General features: G+C 47.5%; 1 protein-coding gene across 3 annotated transcripts in view; it reads right to left on the bottom strand.

The window, feature by feature from the left end:
* Positions 1-40: 40 nt before the first annotated feature.
* Positions 41-27,972, bottom strand: part of LOC134540903 (structural maintenance of chromosomes protein 1A-like) — a 151,457-nt gene continuing 123,525 nt past the window's right edge. For all 3 annotated transcript variants that reach the window (XM_063383972.1, XM_063383989.1, XM_063383981.1), the window contains exons 22-24: positions 27,775-27,953; positions 19,416-19,593; positions 41-562 (exon numbers count right to left, since the gene is read on the bottom strand). In XM_063383972.1, coding sequence (XP_063240042.1) covers positions 494-562; positions 19,416-19,593; positions 27,775-27,953 — 426 coding nt within the window. In that variant the 3' untranslated portion in view covers positions 41-493. The remainder of the gene's footprint in view (positions 563-19,415; positions 19,594-27,774; positions 27,954-27,972) is intronic.

Here is a 27,972-nt window from a genome sequence, read left to right as displayed (position 1 = left end):
AATTTAAAAAAAAAATCTTAATGTTTAATAAACAGCATCATTGTAATATTTGGTTTTATGTTTATGCCAATTAATTTTTCTAACACATACAAACACACACTCATTCATATTAACCAATGTCGTTTGCTTTTAGCAATGCTCTACAAAAGGATTATTAAATTATTCCATTCGAAAGTGCAATGAATTGAATTAAATAAAAAATACAAAGAACAGAAAAACTGCACAAATCTCTGCATTCAGCTTAGTTCAAGAACACTTTGTGACAAACCAAATTGTTTCTTTTTTAACATAAAATGTACCAATATAATCTACATTTTCTTTTTAAAGCATAAGCATTTTACTGTTTAGAGATAGTCCCAACATATTCTCTTATATAAATTAATGCATGTAAGTTGCAAACAATATCATTACAAAAGATAAATGGGCTAAATCAAGTAAAGGTAATAGTATGACTTAAGTCTTTAAAAAGCAAAAGAAACACATGGTAAATTCTTTATAGTTTCTCTGGATATTCTTCAAGATTAAGGGTCAACATTTGACTACAGAGTACATCATCTTCAATCTGGAAAAAAATACACTACAAAGTATTACTACACACCCAAACTAAGTGAATCATATTCAAGGTAAAACTTAACAATTTAATTAAAAAATTTATATTATTTAGAAAAAAAAAGCTATATGAATGCCTGTTTATTGCAATGTCAGTTCTGAAATTGTACTCATTGATTCTCAGATCAATTCTTTGTTATTTTTCAAGGGTATTTAGGGTAGCTGAATGTTAATATAAAAAAAAAAATTATTTTAATTTATACAAAAATAATAAAACTGAGTAAAAAGAACTACATATCTGAATGAAACCAAGTACAGTACACCTATCCCTCACTTAGCACGACTAATTTGTTCCTAAAAATGCTCGTGTTATTCAAAATTGCGTATTTTGAAGCATTAGTTTCCATAAATAGCAAGGCTAATTCAATTAATGTGTTTCAGAATTGTTTAGAAAAATATACTTTACGTAATATAAATGCGTAAAATAACACTCAACGCTAAATATGTCACATCATTAATCTTTATATGCCTCCTATCGCACTTTGTATGTCAAATACGACACAGCGTAACGGGAGATACGTGGTTATGTACTTCATCGTCAGTCAGCTGACTGACTATCCCGCCCGGGCGTGACCTTAAACTCACGTCGCGTATCTTTCCAAACCATCCTTTACTGACAGTGAATCCGATATTACTGTCTGGATAATTACTTTTTAAATTAAAAAAATTAAAGTGCTTACCGCATCTTATCACATAATCGTTGCACAATTTATAATAAGATCAAGTTTTAAAAGTATGGGTGCACTTTTTATGCGAAAAAAATTGTTGGTAGGTAAAGTTATTCATAAAACATAACCCATTCATGGAAAGTACGTTTGTTTAAAAAGTAGGGCATAAAAAAGCATGCCAAACAATTAAAATTAATAAGTCATGCAAGAAAAACCTTTCTTCAACTTTAAATAGAAAAACAATATCTGTGATCCGAATGCGGGCCTGAATTAATGCATAACTCGTCGTAGTACACACCACGAAATAGTGCGGACTATCAAATGTAGTTAAATCGGCATAAGACAGAGAGCGCGCGTTGCATGCAATCGGAGAAATATCAATATCGATATTAGACTACGTGCGCGCGCTGTATTCGGGAAGCAACATAGTCAAACATGAATGATGCCAACTAGCGCTGGCTACTTTTTTATAAACGGTACACCGCGGCGACGCAGACTAACAGATAAAGGTTATAAAGTTTAAAAACGTCTTTAAAAGAAAATTGTGCGCACAGTTGACTTGCTAAAAAAAAGTGCGGCCAACATAAGCGTGGCCTTCATGTCAATCTGCGCGCCGTAATACTTCTAGTTTTGTCTCAAATACTTGAACACGATGCATTATGAATTATGAGTGATCAAGCACGTACAGTTACCGGCAGCTGAATGGGCAGACGTTGCTTTTGTTTGTGTGAATTCCTTGCCACTAGCTACACTGAGTTCACGGCCCGGTCTGTGGCCAGGTGACAACGGTACGGCATGACGGCATACGCGCGGAAGTAAAAAAAATTTGGTCCTTTACACTTCATAGCAGCAATTTAACTTGTCATAGCTGATGTTTAATACAATATCCGATAGCGCAGACAGATCTGCGCGTGCATCTTTCCCCCCCTTGTTTGGCTAACTGTATCCCACGGCACATCTGTTGTATACAAAAGTTGAAACAGACTTCGTGGTGTCGTGCCCGACTTGTTTTTTTTTTTTCCTGTGGAGATTTTGCGCTAACTGAAATTTACAGACGTGCTATTCAAGAATGGGGCAGTAAAATTAACATTGCGCTATATGAAGCAGTGCAATCTGAATACGTGCTAAGTGAGGGATAGGTGTATTGAACACACAATGTGAATCTAAATAATTTTGTTAAATAGAGTTAAATAATTAATATGTAACATGCTTAAAGTCAATATGTATTTTTATAGTTTTTGTTATCAATATCTTACAATTTTAGTCTTCAATTTAAGTTTAATAATTTGAATAGATGGCTTAAAATTTCAAATATAAATTCAAAATCTTAAATATTCACCAGTAGGTATCAAAAAATCAAAGAATCAAATTAACCCATCACAAATAAGTACTTACAGTTTAAATATTATTTTAACTTAACTTGAGACCTAGCAGTCTACTATTTTACACCTTAGAAAACTAATTGGTCAGGTTATATAGGTTTTTGGAATTAAAATCAAATTTTTACTTTTAAAAATTATGTTTTAAAGAAGAAAGTAATAAGTCACAATTAAAATATAATAATTAGAAAAAAAAATTAAAAAATTAATTTGAAGGAATCATGAAAAATTATTGTAAAATAGGTAGTAAAGTTTTGTTCAAATCAAAACATTATTATTTAGGCAAAGTAAATTATATACCAAATATTGAGACTTAATTGCAAGTTATATAAATATATTTGCATGTTTCAGATAAATTTACTGAAATAATTGGGGACCTAGGCAATGAAGAGGATATGTATGCAGTGTGCCCATTAAAAAAGGTATCACTAATAGTGTATTCTGTAATTTACTGCACTGTATATTTTTACTGACAACAGTTCCCTTGTTTACCACACATACAGAGACTGGGAGCAAGGTCATGAGACCATACTGTTTTTGCTCCTGTGAGGGGTTGACGCGCCGCCGGCGGTCTTATCTACGAGAGCCGTCGCCATGCGCCCCCCCTCCCAGCTTCGGAGAGATTGTCCACCACCCCGAGCGGCCGTTTACCGGGCCGAGCGCCGGGTGGGCGCTCGACCCCTGGGCAATTCGGCGACCCGCAGCACAGGACGCTCCACCCTTGCCCGCAAGGGAGGCTTCCTCCGCCCCCCCCCCTCTCCTTCTTTCATCCGGCTATCAGGTATAAAAGGGCCCTGCGGAGAGCCCTCAGCGGGTAGTAGGGCGCTCGCCTCCTGACGAGCAGTCTCGCCCTTCGCGTGCGCGACCAAGCGACAACGAAGTCTATCGCTGCCGCCAGAGGCTGGGAACTCTCGTGTTCGTGCTGTGTTCCCGTGAATAAAAAAGCTGCTTACCAGAACGTGCTGTGTTAAGATCTCGAAACCCCGTCAGTTCCGCCACCCCTCCACAGCCTTCCTGTCCGAACCAAGGGGGGGAAAATCTCCGGACGACAGCCGTTCCCGGATTCACTCTCCACGCTACTGCGCGGGAGCTGGCATTGGCAGGTAATTCCGCCATTCCTGGTTCCAAAGGGAGTTTGGGTCCCGGGCCGGTCAGTCTGACTGCCTCCGAGTGTCTTCGCCGAGCGAGAGGGCTGGTACTACGCGGTTACATCGCGTATCAGACCTCTTTCCCCGGCGGAGGGGGAAACAGAACCGCCGAGCGAGCGAGTCGGGACTACGCGGTTACATCGCGTACCGATTTCCTCTCGCCTGGCGAGGAGAGACAACTCCGGTCCTCCTAACACTACGCTGGTAACTCCGCGTGTTGGGGAAGGCCAGGGGGCCTCCGTGTTTCTCCCGCACTTGGCTTTAGCCTCCCGGCCAGGTGAAGTCGGAGGGCGGTTTTAATCGCCATCCGAGTTCCCAGAGTCGAGGAAGGACAGAGGTCGAACCAGAGCCTCTCCCCTAGCCCTGTGTTCGCGCTCAGGGACCTAGGGAAGACACCCCACCCCACTGCCATTTAGAGGGATCGCCCCTCTCACCATCCCCCCCCCCTTTTCCGTGTTCAGGTGTCAGACACCAGCTGGGGGAGTAAAAACCGAAGACCATCCCTGCCTCCGCGACCAGCCTTCCTGTCCGCCTCCCCTTAAATGCCGAGACACCGGGCCGGCCAAAAGAAAGCAGCGAAGGTGCTAGCAGCCAAGTTACAGGAGGAGACTGGCCCTAGAAATATCTATACGGTGCTACGAGACGAGGCCGCCCGCGCTCGTGGGGGTCGCGTCCCCGCGCCTCTCGCAGTGCATAGGGGCCCACCGACGCGGGAGCGGTACTCCCCCGGGTGCTTTCGAGTACCTGCAGTGATCACCCCACTGCCAGCCTCACCAACGAGGGCACCACCAACAGCCGCCCATGTCGCAGCACGGGCCATCAACCAGCGACCCCCGAGCGACCTCCGAGGGGTGACCCCGCAGACGGCCCTGCGCCAGCCGACCCGACCACAGCTGCGGCCTGCACCCCCACAGGCCAACCGCCAGATCATCGAGATCCCCCCCCCGCTCGCGGCCACCTCCGAGTCGCCAAGTGGGAGCCTGTTACCCTCCAAAGGAGGCCACCTTCCCCTGCCTCTGAGGGCGAAACTCTGACAGTTCCTCCCCTCCCCCTTACCACGAGGAACCCCCCTCCTTTTTCGTCCACTGGAGAGGGAGGACATGCGTCAAGTTAATTTCTTGGCGCCCAACGTGGGGCCCCACTGTTATCCGTTGAATCGGAACAGCGGAACCAGGGGAAATCCCTTGATTAAGAGTATCTCGCCGAGCACTACCAGACGTCGGGGCGTCTTAAAATAATCCCGTGGCGCCCAGTTAGTACCATGGCCACCGACGGTAGGCCCACAGTTAACCCAGGAGCCCCGTGTGTGCATCCAGACTGTCCTGGGACAGGCACCAGAAACATCGCCTGCGCTCATTGTGGGGGAGCTTATCATTACGCCTGCCTGGGATGGGAAGACGCAGACAGGGACCTCACCGACCTTGAGTTCAGGTGCCCACCTTGTCGACTTAGGCAAACCAGTTGTGATCTCCCTGAGTGTGGGGGAGAAGGGGTGCGCAGAACCACCTGTGAGAGTTGCCCAAGAACCTACCACTATCTGTGCCTAGGATGGCGGGACGAGGACCGGAACAGCGAGGGATTGGAATATTATTGCCCCCTCTGTCGCGCCGCTCGCACCAGTCATGCATACCCCGGGACGAGGAAAATGACAGACAGGACCACCCATATAGAGCCAGAGGGCATCCCAGAGTACGCAGGGAAGCCCCAAGGAGACCCAGGCGAGTTCTTAGAGAGCTGCCGTACGGAATTTGCCCGGATACAGCTACCCGCCTCTTTATGGGTAGCCAGGGCTAAGAGCCGTCTCACAGGGAAGGCCGGGGAATGGTGGAGCCGGTACGGCGAGTTCATTACCACCTGGAGCCAGTTCGCAGAGCGATTACAGGAGAGATTCTCAGGGAAAGAGGTTCTTTCCCTCCTGACGGCAGAACTGTACAGTCAGCACCAACGCCTGGGAGAGGAGTCGGAGATCTTTATCAGGCACAAAGTTCAACTAATACATCGAGTGCTCCCCAACCAGCAGGAAGAGACAGGGGTGGAACTCATCCTTCGCCTCATGAGCCCAGAGGTCAAAGCCCACCTCCGCAACCCCGAGCCCAGCAGCTTCGAGGAGCTGGTTAAAAGAGCCCGGGTGAGAGAACAAGACATAGAAGAGAGGGACCGCGAGAAGGGCAGGGGCAGAGCACCTGCGCAGCTCGCTAGACCCCCCGCCGAGAACGGGAGGAGGGGACAAGCCGACAGGTTGCTCTCCTACCCACCCCCGCAGCTTCCCAAGTGCTGGCACTGCCCGGGACGCCACTTCCACAAGGATTGTGCAGTATACTTGGGGAAGAAAAAGGAGCCGCCCGCCACCACTCCCTCAGAGCCACCCTCTAAGGAAGCGGGAAACGACCCCGCCGGGACGACAAGAGGGTCGGGCCGCCCGGCGAGGTAAACAGAGACCCCCAGATATCCGTGCTAACCACCCAGGGCCCTCTTTCGGAGGCTCCCCGGATCACCGTCGAGGTTCAGGGGAAAAACATCCTGGCCTTACTGGATACGGCCGCATCAGGAAATTTCATAAGGGCCTCTCATGCGGGACCCAGGGTCGCCCTAAACCCAGACCCCCCGGAGCCGATATATATGGCCCAGGTGGGAACCACCCTTCCAGTCAAGGGAACAGTGGACCTCGAGGTGAGACTTTCCGGTCGCCCCATAGTCTCCCGATTTTTTGTCTCAGACGAACTGCGAGAGACCATGATACTCGGGCAGCCCTGGTTAACACAACAGAAGGCGGTAATCGACTGCCACCAGAACCGGATCTATCTTGGGGACACCCAAAGAACCTCCATCACTTGGAAGAGGCCCCAGCAACAACCGACCCACCAAAGGATTTCGGGAGAAGAGCTTAACCATCAGTTGGCCGACCACGAGGTCCCAAGCCTGGTGGATACCTTGTCTGCTAATCAGGAGGTCTTTGCGCACCACAGCACTCTCCACCAGACCTCCAGCATCAGTCATGAGATCCACCTGGTGCACCAACGCCCAATTCACCAGAGGTCAGGAGAACCATCGGTCCATCGCCGGGGTCTCATAGAGACGCAGATTCAAGAGATGAAGCAACTGGACATAATAGAACCCTCAGTCTCGGCCTACAATGCCCGAGTGGTGCTCGTACCCAAGAAAGATGGGACCCTCAGGTTCTGCGTGAACTATCACGACTTAAATCAGATCACACAGCCCGTCGCACCCCCCAGCTTGAATCTAGGGAATACCCTCAAATCCCTGGGAGGGGCAAAAATATTCAGCACCCTCGACTTGAGATATGGTTATTGGCAGATCCCCGTCCATCCGGACTCAAGGCAATATACCGCCTTCACCGCCCCCAACGGCGAAGTGCTACAGTTCAAGGTGATGCCCTTCGGGCTCAAGAATGCCCCAGCTACTTTCCAGCGCCTCATGTCATCCACGGTCCTGACAGGATACCTCGGGGAATTCTGCTATGCCTACTTAGATGACGTAATAATTTTCTCCCAGTCCTGGGGGGAGCATCAGACTCATCTCCAACTAGTGCTAGAGCGGTTTGCCCTTCACGGCTCAGCTGCCGCCTAGAAAAATGTCATTTCGGAAAGACCGAAGTAGATTTTCTGGGTCATCGGGTTACCCCTGACGGCAATTTTCCGCAAACAGAGAAAATTCGGGCAATTCAGGAAGCCGCAGCCCCTAAGAACCGCAAGCAACTCAGGCAGTTTCTCGGCCTGTGCAACTGGTTGCGGGACTTCATACCCAATGTCGCAGGAGGCATGGGGCCCCTAAACCAGCTCCTACAGAAAACTAGCCGTTGGCACTGGACAGCCACAGAGGAGAAGGCCTTCCGCAGTCTAAAAGAACAGTTCGCCCAACCAGCTATGTTGTACCGCCCCCAAACGGACACCCCTCTCATCCTTCAGACAGATGCCAGTGGAGTCGGACTCGGGGCAGTCCTCTTCCAAGAAGGACCCGGAAAGTCTAAACGGGTGATAGCCTACGCCAGCACCCTGCTCACTAAGACGGAGCAGAGGTACCATTCGAACGAACAAGAATGCCTGGCCATCATCTGGGGTATCCAAAAGTTCCGGTATCACCTCGAGGATGTGCACTTCCTTCTCCGGATGGACAACCAAGCTCTCACGTGGCTACATACGATGAGCGCAAGTAAGTCTAAGTTAGGACGTTGGGCTCTGCTACTCCAAGAGTTTTCGTTTACCCTTCAGCATTGCCCGGGCAAAGAGAATGAGCTGCCCGATGCACTCTCTAGAGCACCCAACCCCACTGGGGCCCATCCCCCCCCTTGAGGAATGGGAGCACGCCCTGCCACCCGAACTACCCCCGAGTATAGGGGTCCAACCAGGAAAGAGTGTGCAGGCCCTTGAGCGCAAACTCGACCATGAGGTATTTGCCCGAGAACAACAGAAGGATGGGACGATAAGAGAAATCCTTTTCCGGCAGCCCCAACAGTACAAAGAGGAGCAGGGTTACATCTGGATGAGACCCAACCTGGGCAGCGCAGAATGGAAACTGTGGGTACCCCACACCCTCAGGGCAGACCTCTGTGCCTATAGCCACAAGCATGCCCACGCAGGCCATCCTGGAGGCCGGGAGACCTTACGAGAAATCACTCGTCGGTTCGCCTGGGCAGGGATGACGAAGGATGTGCAGGCTTATGTCAATCAGTGTGAGCGCTGTGCCGTGTCGAAGGCACACGGGGGAGAGCGCGCCACAGGAATTCCCAGGAGGCCCACCCGACCGTGGGACACGATAGCCATCGACCTTATGGGGCCCTACCCCCGATCCACGAAAGGACAACGCTACCTCCTGGTCGTCACCGAGTTATTCTCGAGGTGGGTAGAGGCCTATCCTCTTCCGAATGCCGAAGCCCTGACCTTAATCAGAAGGTTGGAGGCCGAGTTCTTCCCCCGCTGGGGATATCCCAAGAGCCTCCTTTCGGACAATGGCCCCCAGTTTACAGGGACCCAGTGGAAGGCCGCCTGCAGGCGCTGGCGCACCACTGCCTGGACTACCCCAGGGTATCACCCTCAAGGGAATCCCACAGAACGTCGCAACCAAGAGATAAAGAAAGGGTTGCGGCTTTGCATGACGGAGGACCATAGGCGTTGGTGCTCGCATGTCCCCAATATCCTGTTTTCACTCAGACGGCGGCATAATGAGGCCATAGGTACCTCCCCGGCCGAACTTTTGCTGGGTCACACGTTACATCGCCCCGGAGAATGGGAGTGGGGAACTAACCCCAGCGAGGTCCCAGATGCCGAAGCAGTGCGCAGAGAACAGATGCTGCGCATTCGGGAAGCTCATCGCCGGCAAACCGCCTATATCGCCCAGAAATACCCCCCTTTAAGCAATAAGGAGTCTAAAGTACAGGAGGGTCACCAGGTGTACCTCCGAACCCACCCCCTCAGCAACAAGCTAAGGCATTTCCATGCCGGCTTCCACCCCAAATGGGAGGGCCCCCTCCAGGTGACTTGCCGACGGGGTAATACGGTATGGCTCCAAGATCAACAGGGGAACATGCGGAAATCCCACATCTCCCAAGTGAAGAGAGCTCACGCACCAGAGGTAGACCCAGACCCAATCCAGAAGAAAGGGCCTCCCGAATCCCATCAGGAAGGGGACGAGGCGGACACCACCCCTCCGCCCTCGCCTCCGGGGACACCGGCACCTCAGGGGGGAGTCGAAATGAGGCCCCTCAGTCGCACGCCCACTCCAGGGCAACCACAGGCGGAGTCACAACGACTCAGCGAGCGCAGGCCCGCCCAGCCAAGACAGACGCCAACGGAAGGTCGCACGCCACACGGAGGGCCCTGCACCAGAGCCGAGCTACCTGAACCGAGTGCGTCCGTGCCCCTCGGAGAGAGGGAGTCAAAGGCGCTTGCTGTCTTCCCACGGGATACCCAGGTCACCCCCCCACAGACCTGCGAGCCCGCCCCAAAGGACGTCGAGTCGGAGCCCCCAGGGGAGCCGAGCCCCCCAATCGGGGAAAACCCACCGAACCCTCGAGATTCTCCGCCGCAACGACGGGTCCCTCCCTGGAGGGACTGCCGACGCACAATGGAGGATAGTCCTCGTCGCTACGCCGAGGCCTAATGGAGGACCCGCTGCTCCTCCTGCACCCCATCAACATGGCGGACCAGAGAGGGGACGGCGCCAGGGGGCCACCAAGAGAACTCCCGCCACCCTCACCGTGTGGAGGCGAACCCAGGACCCCGCACCCAAAGAGCTGATGCCATGTAACTATGCCTAGAGCCCAATAAAGAGTTATTGTCACTTCTCACTACCTGGCTCGAAAGCATAGATAGGCGCTTGTAAGCTCAGGGTGGTCCTGACCCCGCAGGTCAACCCCATCTGCTGGAGCAGACCACCAGCAGAAGAGAGAGAAAAAAATGTGTGAGTGTCTAGGAATGTTTATATGTATAGGGTAAGCACGAGAGTCCCAGCCATTTAGTACATGCCCCTACCCTAACCATACTATATAAGGGACGGGTAGAGAGATCAGACACCCCCGCCCATACGCCACCCTTCAACCCCGCCCACGATCAGAAGGAAGGAAGGAAGTCGACACCGACGGCTCCGGCTGACAGATTGGGGGGGCTTGACGCGCCGCCGGCGGTCTTATCTACAAGAGCCGTCGCCATGCGCCCCCTCTCCCAGTTTCGGAGAGATTGTCCACCGCCCCGAGCGGCCGTTTACCGGGCCGAGCGCCGGGTGGGCGCTCGACCCCTGGGCAATTTGGCGACCCGCAGCACAGGACGCTCCACCCTTGCCCGCAAATGAGGCTTCCTCCGCCCCCCCCCCCCTCTCCTTCTTTCATCCGGCTATCAGGTATAAAAGGGCCCTGCGGAGAGCCCTCAGCGGGTAGTAGGGCGCTCGCCTCCTGACGAGCAGTCTCGCCCTTCGCGTGCGCGACCAAGCGACAACGAAGTCTATCGCTGCCGCCAGAGGCTGGGAACTCTCGTGTTCGTGCTGTGTTCCCGTGAATAAAAAAGCTGCTTACCAGAACGTGCTGTGTTAAGATCTCGAAACCCCGTCAGTTCCGCCACCCCTCCACAGCCTTCCTGTCCGAACCAAGGGGGGGAAAATCTCCGGACGACAGCCGTTCCCGGATTCACTCTCCACGCTACTGCGCGGGAGCTGGCATTGGCAGGTAATTCCGCCATTCCTGGTTCCAAAGGGAGTTTGGGTCCCGGGCCGGTCAGTCTGACTGCCTCCAAGTGTCTTCGCCGAGCGAGAGGGCTGGTACTACGCGGTTACATCGCGTATCAGACCTCTTTCCCCGGCGGAGGGGGAAACAGAACCGCCGAGCGAGCGAGTCGGGACTACGCGGTTACATCGCGTACCGATTTCCTCTCGCCTGGCGAGGAGAGACAACTCCGGTCCTCCTAACACTACGCTGGTAACTCCGCGTGTTGGGGAAGGCCAGGGGGCCTCCGTGTTTCTCCCGCACTTGGCTTTAGCCTCCCGGCCAGGTGAAGTCGGAGGGCGGTTTTAATCGCCATCCGAGTTCCCAGAGTCGAGGAAGGACAGAGGTCGAACCAGAGCCTCTCCCCTAGCCCTGTGTTCGCGCTCAGGGACCTAGGGAAGACACCCCACCCCACTGCCATTTAGAGGGATCGCCCCTCTCACCATCCCCCCCCCCTTTTCCGTGTTCAGGTGTCAGACACCAGCTGGGGGAGTAAAAACCGAAGACCATTCCTGCCTCCGCGACCAGCCTTCCTGTCCGCCTCCCCTTAAATGCCGAGACACCGGGCCGGCCAAAAGAAAGCAGCGAAGGTGCTAGCAGCCAAGTTACGGGAGGAGACTGGCCCTAGAAATATCTATACGGTGCTACGAGACGAGGCCGCCCGCGCTCGTGGGGGTCGCGTCCCCGCGCCTCTCGCAGTGCATAGGGGCCCACCGACGCGGGAGCGGTACTCCCCCGGGTGCTTTCGAGTACCTGCAGTGATCACCCCACTGCCAGCCTCACCAACGAGGGCACCACCAACAGCCGCCCATGTCGCAGCACGGGCCATCAACCAGCGACCCCCGAGCGACCTCCGAGGGGTGACCCCGCAGACGGCCCTGCGCCAGCCGACCCGACCACAGCTGCGGCCTGCACCCCCACAGGCCAACCGCCAGATCATCGAGATCCCCCCCCGCTCGCGGCCACCTCCGAGTCGCCAAGTGGGAGCCTGTTACCCTCCAAAGGAGGCCACCTTCCCCTGCCTCTGAGGGCGAAACTCTGACAGTTCCTCCCCTCCCCCTTACCGCGAGGAACCCCCCTCCTTTTTCGTGCACTGGAGAGGGAGGACGTGCGTCAGGGTTATATTCTACTGAACCCACTGGAGCAGCAGAGACCAGGCAAGCTCAGTAAAAGCAGATGATCAGATATTCCAAAAGCATTTTAAAAATATGAATGGGTCAAATGATGATTGCAGGACTCCCATACATAATATATAATTTTAGTTCCAAAAAATTTAAGCTTTGACATTGACCAGGGGCACTGCCCTTCCTAAAGCGATGTGATCCATCAATCACTGGTCACCATTTCTTTGCCCCTCCCCCTTCTCAGTGCTACTGTGTCTTGTGTGCATTTGAATCCTGCACCGGCAGACTTGACATCAGTGCTTAGGTAAGTTAACAATGCCAACATAATTAAATTTATCTATTTTTTTCCCCCCCTAAGTGTTTTATGTTTAGTGGATGAAGGTAACCTTTCAAAATGGGCTTTTCTTTAAATTTAATGTATAATGTAACAAATATTCAGTGACCTGAACACTTCCGAGCTATCCCACATTTAAATATTTAGTTAGTTTTAAAAAAAATAGTTACCTTATGTTGTTATCTGCAGCCAGTAGGCTGATTTAAATAAGGGCTTTTATGTGTTTATTCTATTCCTTGTGGTGTACTTTTGAAATGTAACGGCCATCAACCGGATGTAAGAGAGTGACCTTCCTCTATGGCATGCTGGAGCCATTCTATTGCCGCCACTGACCGAGGTAAGGAGCTCCGCGCACCCCATCGTCTTCAACTTTTGTTTTTCTGTGATCACCGTCCATCTGTTACTTTAATTCACATAAATCGTTTTCTTTTAACTTCAGAGCTTACCTCGGACAGAAGACAGTTTAGCCTAATCATTATTTAAATCGCTCGCCAAATGTTTTACCATACAAACTCTAAACTTCAGTCATGGTGCCCTGGACCACCTATTATACTGATTCGTGCCACTGGCTTTGATTAACAGTAAATTTGTAAGCGTGAGTAGATGAATAAAAGCAATGACTGGAAGTAACAGTTTCTTTTGTATGGACGACCACGAGGAGAGATATTGTGCAGACTGAGTGTGTGGGCCGCCTCCAAGAGCCTACTCAGCTGTCTATCTTAACTTAATATGATGTGTCCACCACTCAAAGTGGACGTATTTCAGTGTGGTTAATAATAATTGGGAATACGAGTCTCACAGAAATAAAAAATTATTAAAATTAGTAAATTTATGATATTTACTAGAGCTTTTGGGTGCCACTTTCGTCAGTAAAGTGACTAAACATGTATTTTTTTTTAAAACAGCACGTGGCAATTAGGAAAACAAACTGAGTTTTGCAGCTGTAGTTGAAAAGCCATCTGTCAGAAAGCAAAAATGCTGAGATACATGGTGCTTACCTGGGAGGGTGAAAGGGAAGGAGGGGTGCCGTAACTAACAGCCTCATTGAAGAGAAGTACAAGGAAGCGGAAGGAATCCAGTGACAAACTCTATTTGAACTGACTCCTCTGTTATGTCTGCACATAATCCTTAACCACCCGATGTGTCGCGATTCTCATGATTGCCGTTTGTTTACTGCACAACCAACAATATAACCTCTGAAACTTCCGGCCTCCCGCCCATTGCAATGCTGCCATCCTAGATATTTTGCATCACAATGTCATACATTACACTCCTTCCCTCCAAGAATGATCCTGCCTACTACATAAAGATTTTGATTTTCCCTGAACACACAGACGATAATCACTCAATTTCTTCTGTTTCTCTCTAACACGTGAAGACATCTGCTTCGCTGTCACTTTTGCAGTACTGTTCACCCGAAACAGGAACATCCTGTAGGAAGAACCGGAGACTCCTGCACATTCCTCTGCTGAAGACCTCCAGAATCCCTGATCATGTTCACAGGGTGTAGGGGCATCCTGTATAACAGCCTGGGAACGGCCCTGCCACTCCTCTGCTGTCGGCCTGCCGGAGAGACCTCCGTTTTCTGGATGTTCTGGATAGCCAATGGGAATCCCAAAAACAGCTCTGCACTGTCCCCTTGCGAGACCAGTTGGACTGCTTGTTGAGTGGACTCCCCAACCCTCCTCTTGGCATTATTTCCAACCATAGGGTTCCTTTTTAGCAAAGCCCGCTACAACCTCCTTGAGTGGAGTTAACTGCACGGTTCAGGAGACTGCTATTTCCGGATGCACCACTGACCAGAGTGTGCCGCAGTAGCTGGTCAATACGCAGTCTGGTGATCAGCCCTCCATCCTCTTGAACCTTAGTAAGTCACTGGGCCTTCCCTCCATAACACCACCCCTGGGACCCACTTAAGGCCAGTAACATAGTTGCAAATTGGTATAGGGTCACATCCTCGAAACTCACACTCAATGTTACCATATCATCCCTGGCTCCATCAGTCTCTTGACCCGATGAAAGGGGAAACAACTTTTCGAAACATGTACGCCCATTAAGAGCTCCGCTGGTGTTTTGCCTGTCACCGTCCTGGAAGTTGTGCACACCACAAACAATATTTTTTGTAGTCATGTATTCCCGCCCCTGATTGTAACTTCCACAGTTTATCCTTGACTGTCTGGACCATCAGTTCCGTTTGCCTATTACTTGCCGGATGATACGGAGGTGCATAACGGAAGGTGATGCCATTCCTTTGCAGAAATGTCTTAATTCACTCTATGTGAAGGCCATCCCATTGTCCGACACAATAATGTTGGGGATACCATGGGTGCTAAAGATGCCCTGCAGCTTAAGTTGGCACAAGCTTCACCTCCAGCCATTTTGAAAATGTGTCCATCACAATCAGGAATGTTTTTTCCTTGGAATGGGCCAGCAAAATCCACAATCAGATAGCACCATGGGTTTTGAAGCACCCTTCATGCTGCATGTCTTCGCCGGGACTCTCCATTCCGACTGTAAAGTTTGGCAGACACTGACAAGATGCTCTATTTCACTATCGATTTTCGGCCACCAGAAGTAATTACGTACTACACTACACCATCATGTGATGCATGCAATAATTGCAGCAGATCAGCTCGTAGTTGGTGCGGAATCACCACCCGTGCGCCCCACAGCAAACAGTCTCGATATATGGATATTTCTATTTCCAACCTTCTGTTCCAATATGGTCAAAACTGTACCTAAGTAACTCCTGAGGCCAACCGTATAACACAACCTGTTTGACCTGTTTTAGCACTGGATCTTCCGTGGTGTCCTGTGTGACTGCCTTAGTGGCTAAGGGTACTTTCGACATCTCCTCCAACATAAGTACCTCCTCCTCTCCACGAACATGCAGGTCTTAATGAGACTCCAGCCCTGCCCGGTATATAAATGGTATGCCTAACAGCAAGCTACAGCACAGCATACGCAATGACAAAATGTCTGGCGTCTGGCATCTAACAATCGCAGCAATGGTTTGTGATCTGTTATAACCATAAAGGACCTGCCTGTCAAATACTGCCAAAATTTTGTCATCCCAAAAATCACAGCCAAAGCTTCTTTATCTAGTTGGGCATAGTTGCGTTCACATTTATGTAAGGACTGAGATCCAAATGCTATTGGTCGTTCCTCTCCACCATTCATGACATGCACTAGAGCTGCACCAACCCCATAGTCTGACGCGTTGCAGGTAAGCACCAGAGGCCATGAAGGGTCGTAATGCACCAATACACTGTCTGCCTGTAAGAGCTACTTGGCCATGGTAAACCCTCTAAAATGTTTTCCCCACTCCCGGGGCAGCATTCTTCTCAAGGAGCCAGTGTAGTGGCTCCAGCACATTTGCCTTGTTTCCCAAAATCATTTACTTGTAGTTATTTATTACAGGGTTCTGGCACATGGAAAATAGCTTTCACTTTTTCTTGCGTAGGGTGAATAACCTTCACCATCTATCTTGTATCCCAGAAAGTTTACTACCTTTGATGCACACACATTTACCTTTCTTTAATCACAATCCAACTTTTTTAATTCTATTACTCTCTATTCTGTTACTCTCGCCCAATGTTCCTCATTATTTGGATTGCTATCGAAACATCATCCAGTAGTACCACAACACCACTTACCCCAGCAAACATGGTTTCCATCAATCTTTGGAATATTGCTGGGCTATGACTCCAAACTACAGCCGATGAACTATAAACAGGCCCTTGTGGGTGTTTACCGTTAGCAAATCCACTGTTGGATCATCAACTCGTAACTGAAGACAGGCATCATCTAAATCTAATCTTCTGAAGTATTTTCCTCCTGCCAATGTCAGTGCCTCATTGATAGTAGGCAATGGATAACTCTGCCCTGCATACTGTGTTTACCATACCCTTGCAGTCTGCACAAATTCGTACAGATCCATCTGCCTTCATTATTGGCACAATTGGTGTCGCCCATGCAGATTAAGGGACAGGCTCATATACCCCTCTTGCCACGAGTTTGTCAATTGCCACTCCTATTTTCTATCTGATAGCAAATGGCACTCACCAACTTTTTCTAAATATAGGCTTGGCTTCATCTTTAAGGGTGATAGTTACTGGTGGACCATTATACTGTCCCAGAACACTATTGTCGAACATTCTAGGATATCTAAATATCAGTTCCATGACCCACCAGTTTTCACACTGCACTCATCAACTTTCACTCTACACTCAGTCATTGTAAATATACCCTCAACCGAAATAAACAAGGGATGAAACCAATTTCTCTCTAGTAAACTGGGCCCATTATCCTCAGCTACCAACAAGGGAAGTATCGAAAGTTATTTTGCTGCTCACTCTCACCTCAACCCTTTTCGTCCCTCTTACCTTCAACTGTTCTTGCAAACATGTGTGCAAAGCAATGTTACAAATGCCCAAGACTGGCTGTTCCAGCCACACCGACTTGTAGGTCTCCTATCTGGTAACTGAAAAACTGGCCCCTGTGTCAACTCCCATTCTGTGATTGTGACCATCGAGCAACAGATTTACAACTATTGGTGCTCTAGTTTTCAACACCTGAAGGTCATACAAACTGTACACTGCCAATGTGCCATCTTGCTCTTGCTTCTTAAGGCCCATTGTATATCAGACAGCATGGGCTACCTACCATTGTGAACTGTTCCTCCTCCCTTTCCTTGCCTGGAACAGTAATGCATACTGTTGTTACATGCCTACAAGATTCTGCTGAATGGGGTCCCGAACACTGCCAACAAGGCTGTTTAAGTGGAATTTCTGGAGATTTTTTTCTTTGCTGCTACATGCTTCATCTGCTTGCCCCAATCTGTACCTCTTTCCCCTGCCACAGCAAAAACTGCATTGTTGTCGCCATCAAGTGGACTTACCTCTGTACATGTCTCACTTCTTAGTGCGACACATTCCTTCCTGCCACCTCTGGCGCTATGGCAATATCGACAGCATCTTTGAAAGTGAGCTTATCCTTTGCCAACAAGGTGTGCTGTGCCACCCTCGCCGACACTCTCCACACACCAGCCGGTCCCGTAACATTCGTTCCAGATTCACGAAGTTGCAATGCGTACTTAAGTGTTGCAACTCTGCCAAATACACAACTATTACCTTCCTCTTCATGTTGATCCCATTTGAGAAACTTTTACATCTCCATGATCTCGCTGGGCTTCAGCATAAAGTGCGCCGTGAGCCTCGCAAACACTTCACTAAGTTTCACCACATCGGTTTTGTTAGGCGTGATTAAACACATGACCAAGTTGCAAAGCACCAACCTACAATCTGGAAAAAACACCACTGCACGCTTTGCATCGTCTCAGTCAATTTTATTTGCAATGAAATAAAACAAAATTTGTTCCCGATATGACTTCTACGTGTCCCGACCCACCACAAATTTTTCAATCACTCCAATGGTAGCCATCATGCTATAGCCCCATAGCTCTTATTCTCGCATGCACTTCTTCCAACAATCATCATCGCCACATTATGTCTGCACATAATCCTTAACTACCAGATGTGTCGTGATTCTCATGATCGCCATTTGTTTACTGCACAACCAACAACATAACCTCTCAAACTTCCGGGCTCCCGCCCATTGCCACGCCGCCAACCTAGATATTTTGCACCACAATGTTATCCAGTCTCATCTGTCAGGCCTGCTGACACCCCCTTCCTCCCTCTGTAGAGGTTCAGGAAGCCATAAACAAGAGCAATGGCATAAGTGATGCAGTTTATGGGCACACTGAGTAGTTTTAAAACTAAGCAGAGGTTCAGGAGGCAGTAATTGATAGCAGTCTTAAGTGGTTTAAGTGAAACAATTACGGTTCAATGCAGAGCATGTAGTTTTCCAACTAAGCTGTTTCCCTTCACTGTTAATTCACATTCTTCCAGTGGTTAGATACAAATTTTGATTATAATGCAACCCCCAATTTTAGTCTTAGAAGTTTTGGTAAAAACCATCATATCATTTTTGGGGTAAATACAGTGCATATTTAGCCAGACATATAACAAGCCATACTTTAGCCCACTCCAACAAATGTTTGCTAACAAACATCATTGCTGTTGTTGACTGATATGTGTTTTGTTTTTCATTGCCCTTAAAATCTACTGTCTATAAAAGTTATACAGAAAAACCTTCCATAGCGACACTGCTGTACATGGAATTCTACAATATGCCAATATTTTCTTGACTTCAGTCACGAAAAAAAAAAAAAAAAAATCTAAACTCAAGTGGGGAAATATTTTTATAAATTTTTTAAGTTATGCAAATGAATTATGTAAAAACTTTAAGCTAACATGATTATTATATTACAATTTTCTGACTAAACTGCGACACTTTCAGATTGCTTGTTATTGATTTAGATTTGTTTGAATGAGCCTCTGTTTTCGAATTTCAATGACTTAGGTACATCCAAATTTTCATTGTTTATGTGTATTTCAAGACATTCCCTGCAATTTACAATCATGTGAGCCAGGTTTATAGTTACCCTACAATCTGAGTTTAGTTCCTAACTAGGATGTCTACTTTTACCTGGTGAACCACTTTCAAGAATTTTTCAAGAGCTTAAAATAAAATTTTCTAACAACTTTTTAATATTACAAGGTCATTTTTATATATAAAAAGCATAATAAACATAATACAAAAAACTAGATCTATACTATTTGCAGGAACATGACAATTTTTAAACGAGAAATTAAAAATATTTTCAGGGATAATCTCTACATGATATAAACGGAAAGTCTCCAACCATTTATACTTAATGTGTTGCTATGAGCAAAAATGATACATAAAAAATTCAGGTTTGCAAAAGGCTGCTAAATATTTAAGTTTAGTGACTTCCAGCATTGTAACTGTTTATTTCATGACTTTTTTTGTTACTTTTTCACGACTTTCGTGTCCTGTAGAGACCCTGTCAACTCACCTTAGGGTTCACACCAAGCAGAACCTGTGCCGTGCCGTACAGCTCTTCCTTGTGCGATATGAACACTGTCTGTATTGTGTCTGACCTCTTCTTCAGGTACCTGATGATTCTGTGAACACTCACGTTGTCCAGCGCCACATCTATTTCATCCAGGATCAGCAGTGGTGAAGGGTTGTAACTGGAAATGGCAAAACACTTATGTAAGTTGGCTGCCTCTCACCGGCTTCATGTTTGCTACTGGAGATAAACTGTAGGTAAGGAATACAGGGTTCCCAATATTACTTCAGCCAATTTTATTGAGTTCTACTTGTTTTCTAGTTCAACCTAACATTATTTCCTTGTCTGAGCAGACTATCTGGTAAGGTAAAAAATATATTACAATACACATTATTATAAAAACAGATTCCAACAAAAAAACAAAACAAATGCAGGGTGGACTATATTGTTTTATTACTAAATACTGTATGCAGTTTCCAAGGTTATCTCTAACACTAAATTACCCAAAACTCCAAGCCTGGAAAAAAAAAAACTAATAAATTTGTTTGATCAACCTTTGCAATGGTACTTCACTGACTGCAATAAGGCTATAAGACCATATATACGTGAATGTGCTTAAAATTAATATACAGTGTTGTTTTTGTTGGAAAACAAACAATAATGCTGTTGAGTGATTCTCAATCATGAAACTTATGTTAGGTTATGTGTTCCATGTTAATTACATTGTACTGCTCTTAAGTAAATAAAACGAAGGAGACTAAAAACAATATGGTGTCAGTTTCTAGTTTATATGTAGGAGTAAAGATTATAGAGTGCTTTGTATAAAAGAATATCACTTGTTTATCTTGTGGAATGTAAATGTGCAGTAAAAAAACTAAAAGCGGTTTATGAATTTTACCAGTTTTTAACCCTTCCGATAATTAATGTTATTAAAAATCAGGTACACATTAATGGAACACCAATTTAATATGAAGTGGATGCCACTTCAAACCGCGCGCCGCCGAGTGCCTCCACTCCCATCCCCCTATCTCTCTGCCTCCTCCTTCCCCTTCCTTTCTTCCCCTTCGCCGATTATAAATTGGTAGACCCCCTGTGGCCTCGGGTCTGTTCCAGTCCGGAGGTGTCGCTACATGGTTTTGGTATGTATGCTTAAGCAGTCGTAACTTTAAATTAGAGTGAAGTGGCCATGCTCTTGTTGTTTATGTAGCTTAAATTCTCCTGAGGTTAGGGTTCTATATTCTAAATCCTGTTTCGGCCGCCTCTTTTAAAAATTTGATTTTGGTTTCCTGTGTCTGCTTAGTTTGCTTTGGAGTTAATTTTCTGTTTGAAGCATGACTGCTGCGCCATACCCGAACCATGGCGCGACACCCCCAAATTTAATATTCTCATTCTTATAATTGCCTTAAGTATTCGTTACCTTGACTGGCCGTGCTTGTACAAACGTACTTTTTATTCATTACTGTTGGCCGTAAATAGTTGCTCTATTTTATTACTTGGCTATGGCCGTTGGATCGGACAGACCACAAGCACGAGCACCCTGTTTGAATCTCCTCGCGAGGAGCAGTTAGCTTGACCTTTTCGGTTTCTGTGTAATAAATTGTGTTGGTTCTATATGTTAGTTTAATTTAGGGAATTGCTTGCTTTGTAAACGTTGTTTAGGGTTTTGAATTTATATGCTTGTAATGAAAGTAATGTAGGTGTCTCGTACGGCGTTAACTCTGTATAATAAATTTTCTTCGGGTACGTGTAATATATTTGGATACGTTGCTAATGGTATATCATTTTCACGAGCGGGATTATATATAAACTTTTACGTTTATTGATGCAATAATATGCGTATATTTTGTCATGACTATGTGTCGAATAATAGTCTCAAATACTAAATGACTTGTACCCTTAATTGTATCATCACAAATGTGAAAGGTTAATACAAGTTCATATTTATTCTGAGCAATAAATTGTATGGATTATTTTCGTAATTTTGGTTGTGCATTACGTTTCTATCCCTATTCGCTAAAATTCACAACATGTTTTACTTTCTGCCATGACCCATCTAGCTGAGTTTTATTCAAGTTTATTAATCAAATGTTTATTTTGTTGGTAGCCCCTCTAAGGCTGCAACTCTGCGCAACTCTGCTTCGATTGGTGATCGGAGCGCGCTCGCAGTCCCGAGTCAAAAAACAAATCAGTTTCTTGACATTATTTAATATACCTACTATATAATATTGTTGCGATTTACCGCGGGTTCGTAAAGGATAGCCCAATTAATAGATTTTAAACTCTCGCCGCAGCGCCCCTCGTGGATCTCAGCCGCGTAACTCTGTCGCCGCACTTGCCTTCGCCGAGATCCCACTCGACGCCTCGCTCGAAACTTCGCTTGGAACTCCGCCGCGCCCGCGACACTATAACCCGGAACTAAACTCTTCGCCCTGGACCTCCGTCCAGGGACTTCACCACTCTATCGCCCGGAAACTCCGCCGCGGGAAAACTCTCGACTCCACTGAACTCACTCACTCTCTGCCCTGGAACCTTCGTCCAAGGACTTCGCCACTCTGCCGCACCCGCGGCACTATCGCCCCGGAAGCTCCGCCGCGGCACGGCACCCGCCTGAACTCTCTCTCTGAACTCCCTGCTGAGACCGATGTCCTCTTTTTATATATCAGCCGCCATTTCTGGAACTCACGAGCGCGGCTGGGGCCAGACGCGTCATTCCGCACCAACATGACGGCATAAATCTCTCGAAACACGTGTCGGCGGCTCGCGTAACTCCGCAGCTGTCAGGTTTCGGATGTCAAACTAACAGCGCCGCAGGGGAGCGGAGGGCTGGAGGGAGAGGAAGAGGCGACCCAGGTGCGCACGGCACATTTCATGTTACGGCGGCATGTGATGCAGCCCAGCTAGCTCTGCACCTGCGTGTGACGTGGCCTTGCTCACGTTCGTAACAATATTAAAAATTACTAATACTCTTTTGTAACTAAAATGTTGTCAATTTCCCTTAATTTTGTTTTTCCTGTTTTTCATTTTTTTCCTGTCCTTAGGAACTCTTAAACATAATATATAAAGTATTTTGATATAAAATTAATTTGAAATTTCAGTGCATTCCTAATTAAATTGTTTTTATTTGTATCAGCAACTCTTACATACAACTTTAACTGAAACACACTGCCTGTCAGTGGCGGATCCAGGATTTTGGTTTGGGAGGGGCTTGACCCAGCTGAGGCTAGGCTTTACAAGGTAAACACTAAAACAATAGTGGACCCAGATGCTTTTGGAGGGGGCTTGAGCCCCTTAGCCCCCCCTCTGGATCCGCTACTGCTGCCTGTTGAAATAGCCTATTATTGTTTTGTACCTAAACCTCATAACTTAATTGTAAAGAGTAAAATTTTCAGACAACACAAGCTATGTCTAAATTAAGACCAATTTTAATTTATTTCAACTTACTTAATTACTGCATCTGCATAGTCATTCATAATTTCACTCACAACAACATAATGAATAAAAAAGTATTTCATTAGAAAAGATGCAGTAGAGATGTGACATTTTTTTAATATAATTAAATAGGTAAAATAGGCAGTGTTTCCAATTTTTTTGTTTCTGGGTCCAAACGAGTTAAAACTAAATATGAATTATGTTTCAAATATTAATGCTTTCATAAGAAAATTTCTTTATAATGAAGCTAACATCTTATCTACAGAAATGTCATTCAGGGGTAAATTTTAAGAATGAGGTTGGCAGTCCAACAGATAACAATTTTTAAACTTACCCATCCTTAATTATTTTACTCATCTTTAAACTAGTAAAATAAATTGTTTTAAATATTGAAAAAAATTTCTTATGTACATTGGGTAGTGTTATGTACTGCACATGTCCGCCATCTTCCCAGACTCAGAGTCGCCAACATCGGAAAACCCACTTGCTAATTCATCTATACTACACTCCTCCCTACTAAATTAGTTTTTTTTTTTTTTTTTTTCCCCAACTGCACTGTTTATCACTTCTGTTCACTTCAGCACCTCCCCTACCATTGTTGCCACTGCTTAGGGGGACGCCTCACCCTCCCACTGCACCTTTGTGCCAACAATTTCGGGGTGGGTAAAACAGTTATTTCTTCACCGAAGCCCCTAAACTCTTCCCCTTCACTATCTTCTACTGTGCTCGGAGCTTCGCTTGGTCCTTCTTCTATCCGGTTCTCCACTGCTCCTTCTGCTGCTCTCGTTGTCGCTGGTCCCCCTGGTGGAGATGCTGCCCCCACTTCTGATTTCTCCTCCCCTTGGATTTTCCTCGGTCCGGTACCACTCACTGCCCCTGCTGCCCCCTTTCAGCTTCGGAATTGTATCTCCTCTTGCAAGTGACTCCTCCTTAAGTGATCCTGATGGCAAAATCTTATTATTTCCCCTACTTTGACTCTATATGTAACCATGCTCACCACCTCTACAATCCTTCCCAGTATCCACCGAGTCTGTTCTCCTCTGACGCACTTTACCCACACCAGATCGTGTACACTAAACCTGAGTCCTGGCCCTCCTCTCAGCCTACTTGGCTTTTTATGATATTCCGGCAAGTTTGGTTTCACCAACAATAATTGTGTACGAGGCTTCCTTTTTAAGAACATTTCCGCTGGGGTCTTCCCCGTTGTGGTGTGAGGTGTGTTGCGATATGCAAATAACCACTTATCCAATGTATGCTGCAGGGAGAGTGTCCCTCCCGTTAGACCATTCTCCACTGCTTGCTTCAGAAGGGCTGTTTTTACTGACTGCACTGTTCTCTCCGCTGCTCCATTGGATTGGGGGTGGAACGGTGGTGTCAACTGCAGGTTGATGGCATTTGCCTTGCAAAACTGCTGAAATTCCTCTGAGCGAAACTGAGGCCCATTATCCGCCACCAGGTTTTCCGGCAAGCCATATGCTGCAAAAGCCGTTCGCAACTTTTCAATTGTTTTCTCTGCCACCGTGCTCTGCATTGGCCATACTTCCACCCACTTAGAATAGGCATCAACCAAGATCAACAACCTTTTTCCCTCCCTTTCAGCAAAGTCCACATGCACTCGTTCCCCCACTCGACAAGCTTCCGGCCACGGCACCCAAGACTTCTGTGGTATGCTATGCCTAGTTAGTTGGCAGGCTGTGCATTTCTTTACTGTATCATCAATCTCGTTATCCATACCTGGTCACCAAACATAACTCCTAGCCAGCATCTTCATCCGCACTACTCCCGGATGACCCTCGTGCAACATCTGCAACACTGTTTCTCTCAATACTTGTGGAACCACAACCCTGTCCGCCCACATAATACAATTATCTTCTATCGCTAATTCATCCCTTCTGGTGACATAAGGTTTCATACTTGCCACCTCATTATGCTGCGGCCATCCATACATAGTATAGTTTTTTACCCTTTTCAAGACTTCATCCTTTTCCGTTTCCTTCGCAATCTCCTCCGCTTTGATTGGGATGTCCCGTTGTACCAGGAAAACTGTTTGTTCCACTGACTGCTCGTAGGCCAGTGGTAACCTTGACAAAGCATCCGCATTACCCATGTCTTCTCCTTTTTTGTATTCTATGGAATAGTTATAGGTCGTCAGGAGAAGAGCCCACCTCTGTAACCGGGCTGCGGCCAAAGATGGAACTGCCTTCTTTGGTCCAAAAATCGTTGTCAACGGGCGATGATCCGTATACAGCGTGAAATGGTGACCGTATAAGTATTTGTGGAACTTCTGTACTGCAAAGATGATGCTCAACGCCTCCTTCTGCAATTGGCAATAACCCTGCTCCGCCTTGGACAGGGTTTTAGACGCAAAGCAAATGGGCCGTTCTGTGCCATCTGGCATCCTGTGCGACAATACTGCACCCACTCCATATTGTGAGGCATCACTAGCTACAATTAGTGGTTTCTGCGGGTCAAAGGGCACTAACACTGGAGCCTGAAGTATCCATTCCTTACTTTCCTCAAAAATTTGTTGACAGTTGGCATCCCATGTCCATGCTGCTCCTTCTGCCAATAAATTGTACAGCGGTTTCAGCTTGCCTGACATTCCCTGAACAAATCTGGCATAGAAATTGAGTAAGCCTAAATACGCCTTCAACTGTGTCACCGTGGTAGGTACCGGTGCCTTTTTAATTGCCTCTTGTAGATCGCCCGCTGGCCGAATACCTTCCCTACTTATAACATACCCCAAAAATTGAACTTCTTCCTTCAAGAAATGGCATTTTTGTTTCTTAACCTGTACACCCTGTTCTTGCAACCTCGCCAACACTGCTTCTAGTCGCTCCAACCCCTCCTCCACTGAACCCCCCGTAATCAGAATGTCATCGAGATACGCCACCACTCCTGGAATACCCTGTAACATCTGCTCTATCACCGCTTGAAATATACCAGGAGCACTCGACAAGCCGAACGGCATCCTACGGTATCTATACAGGCCCCTATGGGTGTTCACTGTCACCAATTCCTGTGATTCCTTCCCCACGACCAACTGCTGGTATGCATTAGACAGATCCAGTACACTAAACACCCTACCATTAGCTACGGATGCAAACACATCATCAATGCCTGGGAGTGGCTGGCGTGTTAGTTCAATTCTAGGGTTCACAGTCCCCTTAAAATCTGCACAAATTCTTACCTCGCCGTTCGCCTTTGGGACAATGACCAGTGGGCTCGCCCAGCTGCTGTATTCCACTTTGTCCAGTATGTGCTGTTTCTCCAAATTCTGCAGCTCCTTGTCCACCTTGTCTCGAAGTGCAAATGGTACCGTCCTTGCCTTGAGGAAAACTGGTGAGGCCCCCTCCTTGAGTGTAAAATTAGCCACAAAATTTTTAATTTCTCCAAATGCCCCACTAAATATTCCCGCATACTTATCCAGAAGCCCCCTTAGCACTTCCTCCTGTACCCGCCCCAGATGTATCTGGCTAACACTCACTGCACAAATACTGTTCCAGTCCAACTGAATATGACCGAGCCAATCCCTTCCCAATAGTGATGGAAGCCGCTGTTGACCCGAGTCCACCACTAATAGCTGAAGTCTGCTCCTCTGTTCCTTATATTCCACTTCCACTTGAGCACCCCCTTTCACTGGTAGGTCATCCCCAAAATATGTCCGCAGCTTGACCTTCGATTTACTTAACTGCAAGTTTGGCCAGTTTGCTAAGTATGTTTCATTTGACACCAACGTTACTGCCGATCCGGTATCCACTTGCATCACCAGTGGTTTACCTTCCACCCTAACCAGTACCTGGTACCCCACTGAAGCCACCCCCTCCGGGTGCTGTACGTTAAACAACTCCATCACTTCCTTGCTATGGCCATCACCCCCTCTGTTCCCCTCAATGGGCACCCTTGAGTCTTGTTTTGCCACCCCCCACACTGCGGCCACCTTCTGCTTGCGACATTTCTTAGCCAAATGTCCTACCTTTGAACAGGTGTGGCACTTGTATTGTGAGTATGGGCACGCTACCGCTATATGCTCCCTACTACCACACCGATAGCATTCCCGTTGACCAACACTAGTTCCAAATGCTCCCGTCCCCGGCTGATGTTTTTGTTGCACCCGCACTTTATACACTTCTTCCGACGATGCCTGAGGCCCGGAATTGTTGTTGTGACTTTGAGGAACATGGAACAGTTGCTGTTGTTTTTCCGCTTGCTCCAGTGTCGTTGCCAATGCATAGGCCTGGTCCAACGTGTATTCTGCTTCAATTAACTTTTGTTGGATATTTGAACTGCGCAGGCCGCTAACAAATTGGTCCCGCAAAGCCTCCGGCAAAAACGCGCCAAAATTGCATGTTTGTGCTAAGTGCTTAATGGCTACTGAGAACTCGGATATCGATTCATTTCCTTTTTGGATACGCCCATGGAATTTGAACCGTTCTGCAATCACGAGTGTCTTTGGGCTATAATGAGTTTTCAATATTTCTTCTAGCTCTACGAACGACTTATCTCCCGGTTCACTTGGAGACACCAAATCACACAAAACCCCGAACGTCGTCTTCCCGATCACAGACAACAACACCGCCACCTGTTTCCTCTCTGGCACCGAATTCGCGTCAAAGTAGTGCCGTAACCTCTTCAAATACGTCCCTATTGTATCTGAACGTTCATCGAACTCGTCCATACGTCCAAACGAAGCCATTCTTCCGAGAAACCACGAACTTATTATAAAAAAACCACCTCGTCGCCAATGTTATGTACTGCACATGTCCGCCATCTTCCCAGACTCAGAGTCGCCAACATCGGAAAACCCACTTGCTAATTCATCTATACTACAGGTAGTAAAAAAACTAATTAATACGTCTAAATTGTTCCCATGGACATGTGCAGTAAAGCCATGGAAGGCATCTAGCAACTGATTGAAAGGGTGTGTGTGTACCTGAAGAAGGCGTAGATGAGGGCCAGGCCCAGGATGGTCTGCTCACCCCCCGACAGGTTGGCCAGGGGCAGGCAGGACTTGCCCGGCACGATGCAGCACAGCTGTGTGCCGCCGCTGTAGGGGTCGCAGTCGTCCTCCAGCGTCAACATGGCCACTCCGGCCAGCGAGCCCGTGATGTCCTGCACAGTCGGCCACGAG

This window comes from Bacillus rossius, chromosome 1, assembly GCF_032445375.1.
Source record: "Bacillus rossius redtenbacheri isolate Brsri chromosome 1, Brsri_v3, whole genome shotgun sequence".
Classification (NCBI taxonomy): domain Eukaryota; kingdom Metazoa; phylum Arthropoda; class Insecta; order Phasmatodea; family Bacillidae; genus Bacillus; species Bacillus rossius.
This window is presented reverse-complemented; position numbering and strand designations above follow the sequence as displayed.